Genomic DNA, 14670 nt, shown 5'->3' with positions numbered 1-14670 from the left:
ACGTCCGGCAGTACCCTTCAGCCACCTAGCAGATGCCACAAAACAGTACTCGGCTCCCAGTACTGGGGCCTAATTCACTAAGGCGCTTCTCTCATTCTATAACTGTGGGGGAAAAAAGCTCATAGCCCATAGTTGTTCCAAATTCCTGGAGTCTTAATTTGTTAAACAGAGTTATGCTGACCTTGGATAGATTAATGAAAGCTGTATTTCTGTGTAGGAACTTTCCTATTTTGACTTTTTTCCAACAGCTGAGAAGGTAATATAACCCAGGAATATAACCCGACTCCCGGACTGATGTATACCACTGGTGTGAGGAATCGGGAGTTTTTTTCACATCTTTATGTACAACAGTTATGTTGCTGTGTTTCTCCCAGAATGGTTCAAGGCCTGACACAAATTTTTGTTTTCCACAAAGACTTTGACATAGGGCCTTCAGTAGGGATCTTTGAGTAATCAACTTGATTTCTGCTCAAGTGGCAGCTTCTCAGCACACTTGATTTTGAGGTAATGTACAAACAAGCAAATGAAATAATTCAATTTCTGCAACATAACCATTACAACAGAGCAGAAATTACATTTACAAATTCAATGGAGCAATAACAAAAAATGCCAACGATTTGGCTCCAGCTTACGTCAGATACAAAAGATGTAACATTTTTTATTTAAAAATGGCACTATTAAATGCTTCTATATCATCACTATAGCTAGCCCATGGTTGAATAATAGCTCTCCACTGGTGTGCAATCCAATCAAAGCTGAGACAACCCCACAGGATTCTGGGATTTTCCTCTTTTTCCTAGGGAACCATGGTTACAGAGGATTTGGTCCCATCCCATATCAGGATTCTACTCATGAAGTCCTCAGCTAGTTGTTTTGCAGATTGGTAGCAATAAAGGTTCGCCCTTCTAGGAGAATGGGTACCAATTGTTTGCTTTTTTTCAAAAGCTTAAAGATAGCCGCTATGTTCCAGTAAACATCTGGATAGTCTGTCTGCCCACTAACTGGTTCCAGTCACAATCTGGATCCAACAACAAATTTGGATTCAGACAGCATAAGAACATAATATATGCCATACTGGGTCAGACCAAGGGTCCATCAAGACCAGACTGCTTTCACATCCACCTCCAGAATTAACTCAGGATTCCCTCCAAAAACTACAAGGATATTCTGATTGTCTGTTATGTGCATTAATAATTTATATCCAAACTAGTATCATGAAGAATAGGACATCAGCAGATGAATGACAGTGAAAATCCTTATCGATATGAAAAAAATGAAACTCTGTGTTTCCCCACAGGAATTGCAGCCTCCATACCAGCAGGGCACTATTAGGAGGTACATAGTTCAAAATACTGACCAGGTAGGCAATTCACATTGTTTTTATATTCTTGTCTGTTATTAAATACACCTGGGTGTCTGGTGCCTTTAAGTAATAGAATTGTAATTAAGTATGGAGCGGCAGTGATTTGTTAACCTTCCCAGAGATGAATAGAAACCCAGCACTCGCATAGAAAGGGAGTGGAAAGAAGGAATGGTTTCTGGAAAGAAAATTTTCAAAAATGCATAAAAGGTGTTAAGGGGCAGAGATACTGTGGGAGACTAACCCGATGGCTCAAGGGCGGTGCATTGTACTGGATTCAATTTACAGATCAGGTCTTCCATTTTCTAGCTTGGCCAGGGCTAGGATTGTGCAGTGGTGACACCGAGTGAGCAGATTTAGGGCCCATGGTATCGGGGTTCTGGAACCAAGCCCCTGGTATGTGACCCCTAATCAAGGACTATTGCCGCAATGATTAGACTAAAAAGTAAGTTGGGAGGGAGATATAAAATAGGAGGAAAAACCCCTGCTTAGTTGGGAATGAAGGTTCCCAGACCGGTGTTTCACTGAGCTGCAAGCTCTAAAAAAGAGAGAGAAATTTCTAGGTAAAAAAAAATTACTGTGGGTTATATTTTATTGTTGTACACTTGCTTGGCAGCTTTTAGTTATGGATTGTTTGATTTAAGATAAGGGGAAACTGATAGCAGATCTCTTTAGCTTCTGCAGTTTTTTTTTCTAAGATCCAAACTAGCTTATGTATGTTCTTTTTCTTGTGATTTGAAATTTAATTCCTGACCTTTTGTATATGTGGAAAACAAGAAACACATGCAGAGGCATGGTTTTAGGAATGACTTCCAACATTAGATTTGTAGAAAGGGTGTGCAGGGGGAGAGGGAGGTTGTGGTGGGTGTGTTTGTGGGAAGCGGAGGCTGTGGGTGTTTTGGGGGCTTCTGTGTGTGTGTGTGTGTGTGCATGGGTAACTTGGAATGTGTTTGGAGATGTGCTATAGTGTTGTGTGAAATGTGGGGTGTATGTTTTTGGGTGGTGGGGGGTTGTGTGTGCGGCAGGGATTGTGTATCTGGGATTGTAGAGGGGGTGTATTTTGAGGGGTATGGCTGTGTTCTTGTAGGTAGTGGATGTGGTGTTGGGAGTGCTTGTGCGTAGGGTATTGTGTGTGTATGTAGGGGTTGTAGGTATAGGTGGAAGCGTGTAAGTGGGGAGATGAGAGAGCTGTGTGGAGGATATGTGGCAGGGTTGTGTTGTAAGGGGAATTGTGGGATTTTTCTTGGAGGGGATATGGCTGTGTGTTACTGAAGGGATGTGATTGGGGCAGGGATGGGGATGTGTATTGTTAGGTTTGGGAAGGGAGTGAATTGAGAAGCTATGCCAACCATTTGTTTCTTGGGAGGTGTAGATGTGGAAAGTGCACGTGTGTGGGGTGGAGTGAGGGTTTGTGTGTTGGTTATGGAGGTGGGTGGGTGTCTGTGTGCATAACTTTGGAAGCGTGGGGGAAGGAGGCTTTGAAAATGCCATTTGTCTCCAGCTTCTTTAGTTAAGTTTTTCTCTGCCTATATTGCTCTAGCAACAAGCAAGAAGGATGGTGGTAGGGATGCTTTTGGAATGGAGTTACAAGCTTATGCAATATCCATGCAGGAAAAATGGGCACCCATGATTGAGCACTCGCTTTCCTAATGTGTGCCCATCCCCCTCTCCCGGGCGCACTATGCAGTAGGCAAGCGAGCCGCTGTGTTAAAAAGGAGGTGCTAGGGGAAATTGTGCACGTTGGGCGCCCAGTTATTTTTTTACACTCGGGAGGTAATAGCTAATAACCTCATCAACATGGCCAGACCTGGCACGACTGGGTGTGCATACTGTGCAGTTGCATGGTGCGGCACATCTGGGGCGGGGGGGGGGGGGGGGTGGCGGGCCGGTGGCAGCAAGAGAGGCTGCGGGGCTGCTGGTGGAGCCTAACCCACCGGTGGCTGAAGGAGACAGGCTACTTGTCATCGGCATTCAACCCACCAGCGGCCAAAGAAAGAGAAATGCTGAAGCCGCTGGCAGCTGAAAGTAATAGGCTCGGGTCTTCTGTTATGTGCGCATACCCGCGCACAGCTTCCGTTCTCCCCCTACCCCCCGCGAAGCAGGAAGGTCAATAGGTCACGGTTGAGCTCTTCCCACCATGGCCTGAAGACAGCAGGAGGCGTGTTTGTGTGCATGTGTGTGTGTGTTAGTGTATTTTGTGTGCCTGTGAGAGCCCATGTCACACACAGGCTCTCGCAGGCGTGCATACACACACACACACACACACACACACACACACACACAAATGTATCTCTGAGGGAGAGGGAGTGTGTGAGAGAATAAATGTGTTATTGTGCGTGTGTATGCGAGAGAAGATAAAATTTGTGCGGCCCTACCTCCCCCAATCCATGACAATCTCAGGGTGACTGGAAATGAGAAGATCTCAGGTAGGGAGAGCAGAAGAATTTTTAATCCTTATTAATTCTAATTATTGGGTGTAATTTGATTCTACTCTCTTGAAAAATTCCATTTTATTTGGGGGGGGGGGAATAGAACATTTTTTAATTGGATTTTTTATTCATCAGATGTTTTGAAATATTGGTGGTTGGGAAATTTTGGATATTCTATTAACTGGTTTGAAATATTTATTCTTTTTGATTTTTACATTTATGATTTATATTTCTTGATTTTATTTAATGTTTTATGAAGAATGGTAATGTGTGTTTCCATTGCTCTGTATATAGAGGCTGGCTGCTTGTGGGTTCCAGTTCAGTTCTTCTCAGCACATTTCTGTTTGTTCTTTCTGATCTTTATTCTGTATTTGGTAAGGGTCTGTCTGTTTTCTGAATTTGCCACCAAGATGAGGTGTTTTGCTGGCATGTCATTTTTGTGTAGGGCTCTATAGCATCCTGGTTTTCTAACAAGAGTTTTATTGGTGTTCTAGGGCCTGGTGTAATATGAGAGGCATTACCTTTTCATAGAAAGATTGTTAGGGTTGTTTTTGTATGGGAGGTTTACTATCTTGTAATGGTAATTCTATTTATTTATGGCTTTCTGAGGGCCAAGCTCACATGCCTTACAAAAAGTCTAATTCTATAGGAGTTCCAAGTGTCTCTCTTTGCAGAGTTTTCTGGTTCGCACCACAGGGTTGCATGTAAATATAATATGCATGTTGTAAGAGTTATTGCCTCAGAAGACTGTACTTTTGAATGTTCTTTTTCATGTAAAATGTTATAAATGCATAACTGAATCGTCTGTAAAGGGTGTGGGCATGTGTGTGCGGGGGGAGGTTGCATGTGTGCAAGGCTGTAAGGTTTGCCTAGGGTACCTTGTATACCCTACCCTATCCATGGGTTCTGGGGTTTGGGGCGTGTCAGTTTTTAAAAATGTAGATTGCAGGGCGGAGTTGGGCTTTATTTGATGGGCCCAGGACAGACTGAATGAATCAGGGTGGGGGGGGGAAATCACAGTAATTTTTCACACAGGGTAGCAAAAAAGCTATCACCGGCCCTGAACATGGCATATACATGGGATGAGCGCTCTAGGCAACGCGCTGATCCCCTTGTTGCATCAGGTGTTATGGACATGTGCGCACGGTATTGCATCAGCCTGATAGAGAATGGTGTGGATTTATTTTTTGGAGGTTCAGTTCTGTGAAAGTTTTTGACCCTATTTCTGGCTTTCAAACTCATCTGAAATATTCGCATTTTCTTCTTGCATGCCAAATTTGGTGAATTGTCTTCCTTCTTTTGGAAAGGAATTGTCTACAGACTGACAGACATTGATCCCTTAAATATAATTCTTTCCAACATATCCCATATGTAGGAAAGCAGTAAAGGGATTCATTTTCCTTGATGTGCAGCCTGAACTCGATGAATGACTCCTGATTTGTACACTCTTCCTAGCCACAGATTTAAATCTGAATTTTTAATCATAAAAAATCTCTCTGAAATTCTTCAGTTCAGTATTGGATCGATTAGAGAGGTAACTTAGAAGGCTGTGCAAGATGGGTTACAACTTTTCCCTTTACGTTCTAGGTTTTGTATGGGTGTCTGGATGGATGAACACTTACTGTAATGTAGGCAATGTTAAGACTTCCTCGCTAGTGGTTGGGATGTATTGGAAGGGGTACATCAGAAGGCAGAGCCATTACAGATTCTGATCAAAGCTCATGTACTTGGGCAGCAGAATGCTGTAGAGACAGGAAGGCCCTGTCTGGAACTATAATCACATTGAGTTATCCCTTCAAAAATTAAATTAACTTTTAATCTTTGTTGTAGAATTTTCCTCATTTAATTTATAAATGCAACCAGGAAAATTGCAAATGAGACTGGATGAAAGCTTTTGACAGAAGCCTTGTGCTGTGTTGCTCAGAAATACCAGTGTGATACAGGTGTCCCTATTTGCATGCTCCCACTCTGTAAATTATTGACGAATCTAAGTATAACTTTCTTCTTCTATGCTGACATACAGTTTTACATCCCACTCTCTAGATCATTTGAAAATACAGCTTTGATACTCTCTACCTATATGAAAGCAATACAACAAGAACTATTGCAACTTAAACTGACATTAAACCCTAAAAAAGGCCAACATCATCTGGCTGAGTAGAAACTCATCAATAGTTAAACCCACCTGCCCTAGACCTCGGTAACTCTCAAGTGAATCCCTCAAATCAAGTACAGGATTTATGTGTACAGATAGATGAGAACTTCTCAATGAAAATGCACATCGGTAAATTAAGACCAGATTTGCCAAGTTGCTTATACGGCAAAGTTTGAAACCATTATTAAATTTTGCGGATTTCCGTACGTATTACAAACCTAATCTTGACTACTGTAACTTCTTATTACTGGGACTGCCAGCAAGCCACTTAAAACCACTTCAGCTATTACAAAATGCCGCAGCAAGACTATGACTAGAATCTGGGAAATATCACATTACACCCTCGCTTATGTCACTGCATTGGTTACCAGTATAAGCCAGAATCTCCTATAAAGTATTAACGATAATATTCAACATCATTCATTCCAATAACACCAGCTTGTTAGGAGTGACACTGCCACATTACAATCCACCGTGAACACTAAGATATCAAAAAAATAAAAAGAGGGTCAACCCGCGGCATGCGGGGATGGCCCCCCCTTAACCTGGCGCTTGCCAGAGGGGGAGGCCCCCCCCCGCCTTACCTCAGTGCCTCGCAGCGGTGTGTTCCAGAGCCCTCCCCGGTATGGGGGAGGTGAGGGGATGACGCGCGCTGCGTAGCATCACGTGGTGACGTCAGCCTTGCTGGTATCGCGAGGCTGGGGTCACCAAAATGACTGCGAGCGCTGTGCCCGGCCTCTTTGTCACGGCCGGAGCTCGCGTTGATGCCATTGTCTCTTGCGGTCTGGGGGGGGATCGTGGCAGAGGCCCAAATTTTCGACCTGGGCCGCCCAAAATATGGCCGGAGCCAGGAGAAGGCGGCAGAAATTCAGGCAGGCAAGGCCACAAGCCTAAAAAGAGAGGACCCAGAGACCTGAACAAGATATTGAAAGGCACAGGCGGCCTTTTTTGTGCTGTGAGGGGCTGCAGTTCAGCAGCCACGTGTTGGAGTCCCGTGCTAACAGCAGAGCCCTGTGGCAACACCAAAGGTAGGCAAGGAGAGGACAGAGACCTAATTGGAGAACCAGAGAGGTCGGAGAGGATCCCAAGGCCTTTGCAGCACTCCCTCCCCACATCTGCGAACTGTGAGTACAAAAAAAAAAATTAAAAACCCCGTTTTCATCATGGCTGGGGGAGGAGCAGGAAAAGCACGGGAGAGGGGAGGGCAGAACCCGAGGAGCGCGGGGGGAGCCATCCCCGAGTCCAGGGCAGGGAGGAGGAAGGGCCAGAAGGAGACAAAGACCAGAGGTCAGGAGCCAAAAGGGAGCAGGATCGGCCGTCCGGCGCAGAAAGGAAGGAGCGCAGGCAGTAGCCGACGGCAGCCAAAGACAGTACGAAGGAGCAAGGCAGTGAGCATGGGACAACAGGAACGCAGCCTGATGCGGGACAATTCGGTCCACCGCAGTGAGGTTGGCCCATGATGGGACCGGGGGCCATGCCTAGATCGGGACCACCGGGCGCAACCACGAATGCAACCGTGAAAGATGGGCAGGAAGGAAACAAGTACGGTGCTGCGCCATGGCAAGCAGCATTGTCACAGCCTTACCATCAGCAAATGTACCCACCATGATGGCAGGTACCACCGCCGTGGTGTACTTCAGCGCCCGGAGGTAAAGCTACACAGAGCGACAGAGACACAGGAATGGAGAGACAGAACGAGCCGGCGCAGCTAGAGGAGAGGCAAACCAGAAAGGGCCCACAACCCAGAAGACGGGTCGATGCGGAGGGGAGCGACAGCGTGCAAACGGCGCAGGAGATAGAAACCGGCGAAGGTGAAGCAAGCTCCGAGGAGGCCAACGAAGCGGGGACACCCGGAGGCTCAGCAGGAATAACGGCCGGGTGAGAGGCGTCAGCTGGAACAAGCGGAGGCGAGCGGAGAGCAGCCAGAGAATCAAAAGGCAAGGGTACTAAAAGGAAGAGAAAGGCAAGCGGATCTACCGCTGGCTCATTAAAGGAGGACTCTGACGGGAACGAGACATCCACAGTGACTTCTGTGATGCCCGAGCAAGTAGCAGGGAGTGCGACAGTGATGGCAGCGCTGCCTTCCTTAGCCGAATTATGGGAGAGCATCCCTAGGGCATTGCGAAGTAAAATAAGGAAGAGAGAGTATATAGATATATTCTCAATATTAGAAGGCAGGAAAGGTGCAGCAGAGAAAAAGAAAAAGGGAAAAAAGGAAGAGCAAAAGGGGGAGAAGTGAAGGTGCTAAAAAATATTATTAATTGGACCAGAGCGTTTTTAAGAATGATTAGTGTCCTAGGGAGGGAGGACCCGTCCCAGTACGCCTCCATGCTTAGCTACGCAGACACGATACTTGAGGCATACAAAGAATATCAAGGCTGGTGCTGGCTAAACTATGATGAAAAGTTTAGAGACAAGATGGAGGAAAACAGAAACATGTCATGGGGGACACAGGATGTGGGTTTATAGTTGCGGCAGATGACCAGTAAGGCCATGGAAATAGGCGTGACACACAAAACAGGGAGGGCAGGCAATGGGCAGTCAGCACCGGGGAGTAATCAATGGGAAAATGGAAACAATAAGGTATGCTGGAGATTTAACAAGTCAGGCTGCACCTTTCAAGAATGCAAATTCAAGCATATCTGTTCCGTGTGCGCCACACTGCACCTGGCAAGTGAGTGTACAAAGAGAGGCCCGGGACCCGCGGGGGGGGTTTTAGAAGAAAAGGAAAGCAATAGCGCATTCAGCAAGGCAGCTATCACCAAATGGCTGGCATAATACCCTAAACGAACAGACGCTGCCAAGCTAAGGGAGGGTTTCCAATACGGTTTCATCATACTCTTTCAGGGGAAAATTAAGAGCGCAAGCTTAGGAAATTCCTTTTCTATAGTTAGGCATGCGGACATAGTGCAACAGAAGGTCAACAAGGAAATCGAAATGGGTAGAATGGCGGTTCCATTTGTGGACCCGCCGTTCCAGGATATGATGTCAACTTTGGCGGTAGTGCCAAAGAAAGAACAAGGTGAGTTTAGATTAATACAGAACTTGTCCTATCCGCTGGGGGAGTCTGTAAATGATCAACTGCCGGAAGAAGCATGTACGGTGTAATATGCATCCTTCGACGCGGCAGTTGCATTGGTAAGGCAATGCGGAAAGGGGGTACTAATGGTGAAGGCTGACATAAATTCCACATTTAGATTCCTTCCAGTGCATCCCGACTGTTTCCCACTCCTAGGTTTTCACTTTAATGGTCTATATTATTTCGACAAGCGGCTTGTGATACATTACAGGAAGACCTTGCAAGACTGGAAGATTGGGCATCCAAATGGCAGATGAAATTTAATGTGGACAAGTGCAAGGTGTTGCATATAGGGAAAAATAACCCTTGCTGTAGTTACACGATGTTAGGTTCCATGTTAGGAGCTACCACCCAGGAAAAAGATCTAGGCATCATAGTGGATAATACTTTAAAATAGTCAGCTCAGTGTGCTGCAGCAGTCAAAAAAGCAAACAATGTTAGGAATTATTAGGAAGGGAATGGTTAATAAAACGGAAAATGTCATAATGCCTCTATCGCTCCATGGTGAGACCGCACCTGGAATACTGTGTACAGTTCTGGTCGCCTTATCTCAAAAAAGATATAGTTGCGATGGAGAAGGTACAAAGAAGGGCAACCAAAATGATAAAGGGGATGGAACAGGATGCTGGGCTTGATGGACCCTTGGTCTGACCCAGCATGGCAATTTCTTATGTTCTTATGCCAATGGGATGTTCCGTATCTTGTGCATATTTCAAGATGTTTAGCACATTCCTACATTGGGCACTGCAAAAAAGGGCCGGGAACAGCAACGTGGTCCACTACCTAGACGATTTTTTGTTCGTGGGACTGGCCAACAAGAACACCTGTGCGCGGACACTATCGGCATTTCAAGAGATGGCAGAGGAGTTCGGGGTTCTGCTAGCACAGGAGAAGACAGAGGGCCCTGCGACTGTTTTGTCCTTTTTGGGAATAGAGATAGATACGCAGGCCATGATGTCGAGATTGCCGATTGAGAAATTGCACAAGCTGTGAAACATTCTCAGGCAGACGTTAGAGACTAAAAAGGTCACATTAGTCAATATGCAATCAGTAATGGGAAGTTAGAACTTCGCGTGCTGGGTAATCCCCATGGAGAAGGGCCTTTTTGAGGCGGTTAGCAGACGCGACAAGGGGAGTGAGACGCCCTCATCACCATAATAGAATATCACGACCAATGAGGACAGACATATTAATGTGGTTGGAGTTTTTGGATAGCTTTAATGGTGTATCAATGTGGCAGGAAGAGGCTGTTTCAAATAGGGACTTGGACATATGTACGGATGCGTCAGGAGGATGGGGGTTTGGGGCATATTGTCAGGGCGCCTGGGGCGCGGCCCCATGGCCGAAGGAATGGAGGGACAGGGGATTGGTAAAGAATATCACGTTCCTCGAACTATTCCCTATACTGGTAGCAATTACAGTGTGGGCCCACAAGTTGCACAACAAACAGTTTTTAGGTGTGACAATCAGGCGGTGGTGACTATCTTAAATAAACAGGCAGCCCGTTGTTCGCAGGTGGCGCAATTGTTGAGAGAGGTGGTAATACAAAGTCTGCGTTTGAACATGACCATAAGGGCCAAGCATGTACCCGGTACCCATAATCAGGTGGCGGATTCACTCTCTAAGGCTAAGTGGGATCTTTTTCACCAACAGGTGCCAGAGGCGGAAGAGGAAGGAGTCCCAATACCGGACCGTTTATGGGGGATTGGAACGATACCGAACGGGGATTGCTGAGGGCGTCCATTGCCCCTGTGACATGGAAAGCTTACAGTAGGGGTTATGCGAGGGTGCAGGAATTCGTTCAAAGTGAAACATAGTGCAGTTTATATCATGGGCAAAGGAGACGGGCATGTCTAGAGAAGCCACGGTAAATCAGTTAGCTGGTTTTGCCTTCATTACAAAAGCACAGGGGTTAGGGGATCCGCTTAACTTCTTCATGGTCAAGAAACTGCTAGCAGGTTGGGCAAGAGAGGTGACATGGGAAGGCGATAAGAGAAGGCCAATAACGCAGGAGGTATTGGTGCGCTTATGGTACGCGGTGCAGCAAGTATATACGGAGGCATTTGAGACGATATTGTTCAGAGCGGTGTTCTGCACAGCATTTTTTGTGGCATTAAGGGTGAGCGAATTAGTGGCGCCATCCAAAAAAGACAGTGGTAGTAACGGATTACTGTACAGCAACTTGCAGGGCCAGCACACTAGCCTTCGAGTCCACAAATCCAAGACAGATCAGAGGGCAAAAGGGGTGGAAATACAATTGGCACGGGTGGGATCACAGGCCCAGTGCAGAATATAAAGAACTATCTGCAAGTGAGGCCTAGGGGCAGGGCCCACCTGCTGGTACATAAGGATGGCGTCCCATTGACAAAGTTTCAGTTCGCAGCAGTTTTATGCGGGATATAGGGTTTGACCCTAAGGAGTATGGAACGCATTCGTTCAGAATCGGGGCTGCGACAAGTGCAGCGCAAGCGGGTCTGCCAATGGAAACCATCCGTAAAATCAGTAGATGGCAATCGGCAGTGGACAATCTGTATGTGAGGCCGGAGTTTGCACAAATGGGTAGCTAACTGGATTCGTTTTACCCACAGGTCCGTGGAGGCAAAGGAAGATAGCATGGTTAATAGGACATTCCTTCGTATATTGGGCAGCCAGGAGGGCGCAGGAAAGACCACACGGCGTACATTTGGTCTTGGCACCATGGGGCGTTAGCCTGAAATGGATGGGAAGGTCAGGAATGAAATGGGAGCAATTGCTAGCGGATCTGCGGAGCAGATTGAGCACATTGCAACGGCCAGATTCGATAGTCATTCACTTAAGGGGCAATGATCTAGGTGTACATTTAGCCAAGTAGTTGATAGAAATGATAAAAGGAGATCTGGAGAACATAAGCGAGATGACCCCGGGAACAACCATAATATGGTCAGATATCATACCTAGGATTAAATGGCAGGGTAGCAAATTGTGGGGCAGGGGCAGAAAGAAGATAGGCAGGTTGGTTTATGGGCCCAGAAGATGGGCATGCACCAAATAAGACATGAATGGGCGGATGAGCCATGTTTAAGCTTGTATCGGCCGGATCTGATACATCTATCTGAAGTGGGTTATGATTTATTCAACAATTCCATACAGGAAGCGCTAGAGCCGGTATTTAGTAGGGATGTGAATCATTTTTCTGACGGATGAAAATATCGTACGATATTTTCTCATCCATCAGGTATCGGGGGGGGGTCCGCGATAGGAAAACCCCACTAAATTTTCGTGTGGTTCTCTTATCGTTTGGAGAGAGGGGGGAAGAAAGGGCACACCGAAACCCCCCATACCCACCCCGACCCTTTAAATTTAATTATTTATAATCCCCCACACTCCTGACCCCCCCCCCCAAAAAAAAAACTTTTCTGAAGTACCTGGTGGTCCAGCGGGGGTCCCAGGAGCGATCTCCCGCTCTCGGGCCGTCGGCTGCCACTAATCAAAATGGCGCTGATGGCAGTTTGCCCTTATCATGTGACAGGGGCTATCGGTGCCATTGGCAGATTCCTATCACATTTTTTAAGATGGTGCCGGCCGTCCATTGCTCCTACCATGTGACAAGGGCCAGCCAATGGCGCCGATAGTCCCTGTCACATGGTAAGGGCAAAGGGCCATCGGCGCCATTTTGTTTACTGGCAGCCGACGGCCCGAGAGCGGGAGATCGCTCCCGGGACCCCCACTGGACCACCAGGTACTTTAGAAAAGGTTTGGGGGGGTCAGGAGGGTGGGGGATTCTAAATAATTAAATTTAAAGGGTCGGAGTGGGTTGTTTTTTTTTCCGGCTTGGGACAGCCGAAAAAAAGCACTCAGAACCGCGGGAACGAAGATTTCCTGTGGTGGTTCTATGAACACGATACCAGAAATGAGTCCGGTACTGATTCACATCTCTAGTATTTAGTGATGTTAGGCCGCAGTAGTTGTGGGGGGCCTTGGATACCAGAGTCTGTAGGTAAATAGGACCTTGAGGACATGGTGGGGACGGAAGAGTGTGTATGGTTGGGCATGGGCTGCCTGGAGGAATGGTCCCGTGGCTTGGACACGGCGGGGGGCCGGGAAGATGGTGGCGGACTGGCTTAACACTGCAGATGCCGGCATGAAGCCCGGAGTACAATATGGTTAAACGCACCAACGACTTGGGTACCGGTATTATTTATTTTTTTATTTATTTAGTATTTTTCTATACCGACCTTCATGGTGAAATACCATATCAGATCGGTTTACATCGAACAGGGGGACTGTAACAGAAAATAAACTTTTTTAAACAAGTAATAAACAGAAGAATCAAAGTTACATTTAACAGGGATGGAAAACTCTGAGGCTTAAGCAGCTGTTTATGTTTATCTTAATGATTTAATAAATGCTGTGGCCTTGTTTTCACCAAAATTGGAGTCTGAATGGTATGTTAGGTGATATGTGAATGTGGACCAGGGGTGGGGAGGAGCGGGAGCGGACACAAAGGTGCAAGCTGCCAGTGTTAAGGACTTGACTATTCCCACAATATGGAGAACACATCTGATGCAAATAAGAGAGCGTGCTTTTCCATAGCGGGTCCAAAGCTCTGGAATTCTCTGCCTGAGACATTACATATTTTATCGGTTAGAGATTTAAATGTGAGCTAAAAACATGGCTATTCAAAAACACACACAAACTAACTTAAAACATCAGAATACACTGAGCCACAAAGACAAGAAGGATAAAAGATAATCAAATCATGAAAAATCAAATCTGAGAATGTAAGATTCTCAAAACTAAGATGTGAAAACTATTATCCCATTTTAATTACCCATACTCTGCCTTATATACTAGATCAATTACTAATATGTACTAGAAAATTTCCCTTTATAGATACTAATGCCTGCCTGTGAAAACCACATCTATAAACAATCTTTGTTTGCTTGTTTGTGAGTTATAACTATGAATGTCACTTTGTAAACTGTTGTGATCTATACATGGAATGACAGTATATAAAATGTCTAAAATAAATACCCTAAATCCTGTTAAAATAGTAGAATAAATATTTCTGGAGCTTAGGTATATATATATATATAAATTAAAAAAAAAAGTTAACCACTATTTATTGTACTTTCCAGCCACCACTGTCTCCATTTCTGAAAGGAGTGAATTTTGTCCCAGGGAATAACGTTATCTATGAAAAGACAATAAGAAGAGTTGAAGTACAGAACCCTGAGCAGGTGAGGCTGCCGTTTTATGTGATGAAATAATTTTTCAGGCATGGCATATCTTCGGAATTCTCTGCCCAAAGTTTGGGAAATATGCAACCTCATCACACCTTAGTTTTAGTCTTCTTATCCTGGCATAAACTATTTTACATGATCTACAGTGCTGTTAAAAACACACACTATGAATATATACATATATATATATATTTCCCCTAACATAGAACCATTTTATGTCTTTAAATGTGTACTGTATCTTAACAGGTACATTTTCTCAATCATTACATTTTTTTTTTTTATCCAGTTCCTTGAAAAAGAGGATCTTCATGAGGAATAAAATCAAGGGTATTCAGGCCAGGCTAGTGGCTCGGTGCTGTGCATTACTATGAGTTGTCTTGGGTTCGATTCCTGGGTCAAGACTTCTGCTGCTCAGCCTGGCCAGG

The 14670-nt window shown here is 45.5% G+C and overlaps 1 protein-coding gene across 1 annotated transcript in view; it reads left to right on the top strand.

Moving 5' to 3' along the window:
- The window catches only part of POF1B (POF1B actin binding protein), a 180029-nt gene that overhangs the window by 64743 nt on the left and 100616 nt on the right, over positions 1–14670 (top strand). Inside the window, exons 3-4 of the mRNA XM_029606586.1 lie at positions 1298–1360; positions 14141–14242. Of these exons, the coding sequence (XP_029462446.1) occupies positions 1298–1360; positions 14141–14242 (165 nt within the window). The remainder of the gene's footprint in view (positions 1–1297; positions 1361–14140; positions 14243–14670) is intronic.

Source organism: Rhinatrema bivittatum, chromosome 6 (assembly GCF_901001135.1).
Source record: "Rhinatrema bivittatum chromosome 6, aRhiBiv1.1, whole genome shotgun sequence".
Taxonomy (NCBI): domain Eukaryota; kingdom Metazoa; phylum Chordata; class Amphibia; order Gymnophiona; family Rhinatrematidae; genus Rhinatrema; species Rhinatrema bivittatum.
Note: the sequence above shows the minus strand (reverse complement) of the source record. Positions and strands in the feature narration are given on the sequence as shown.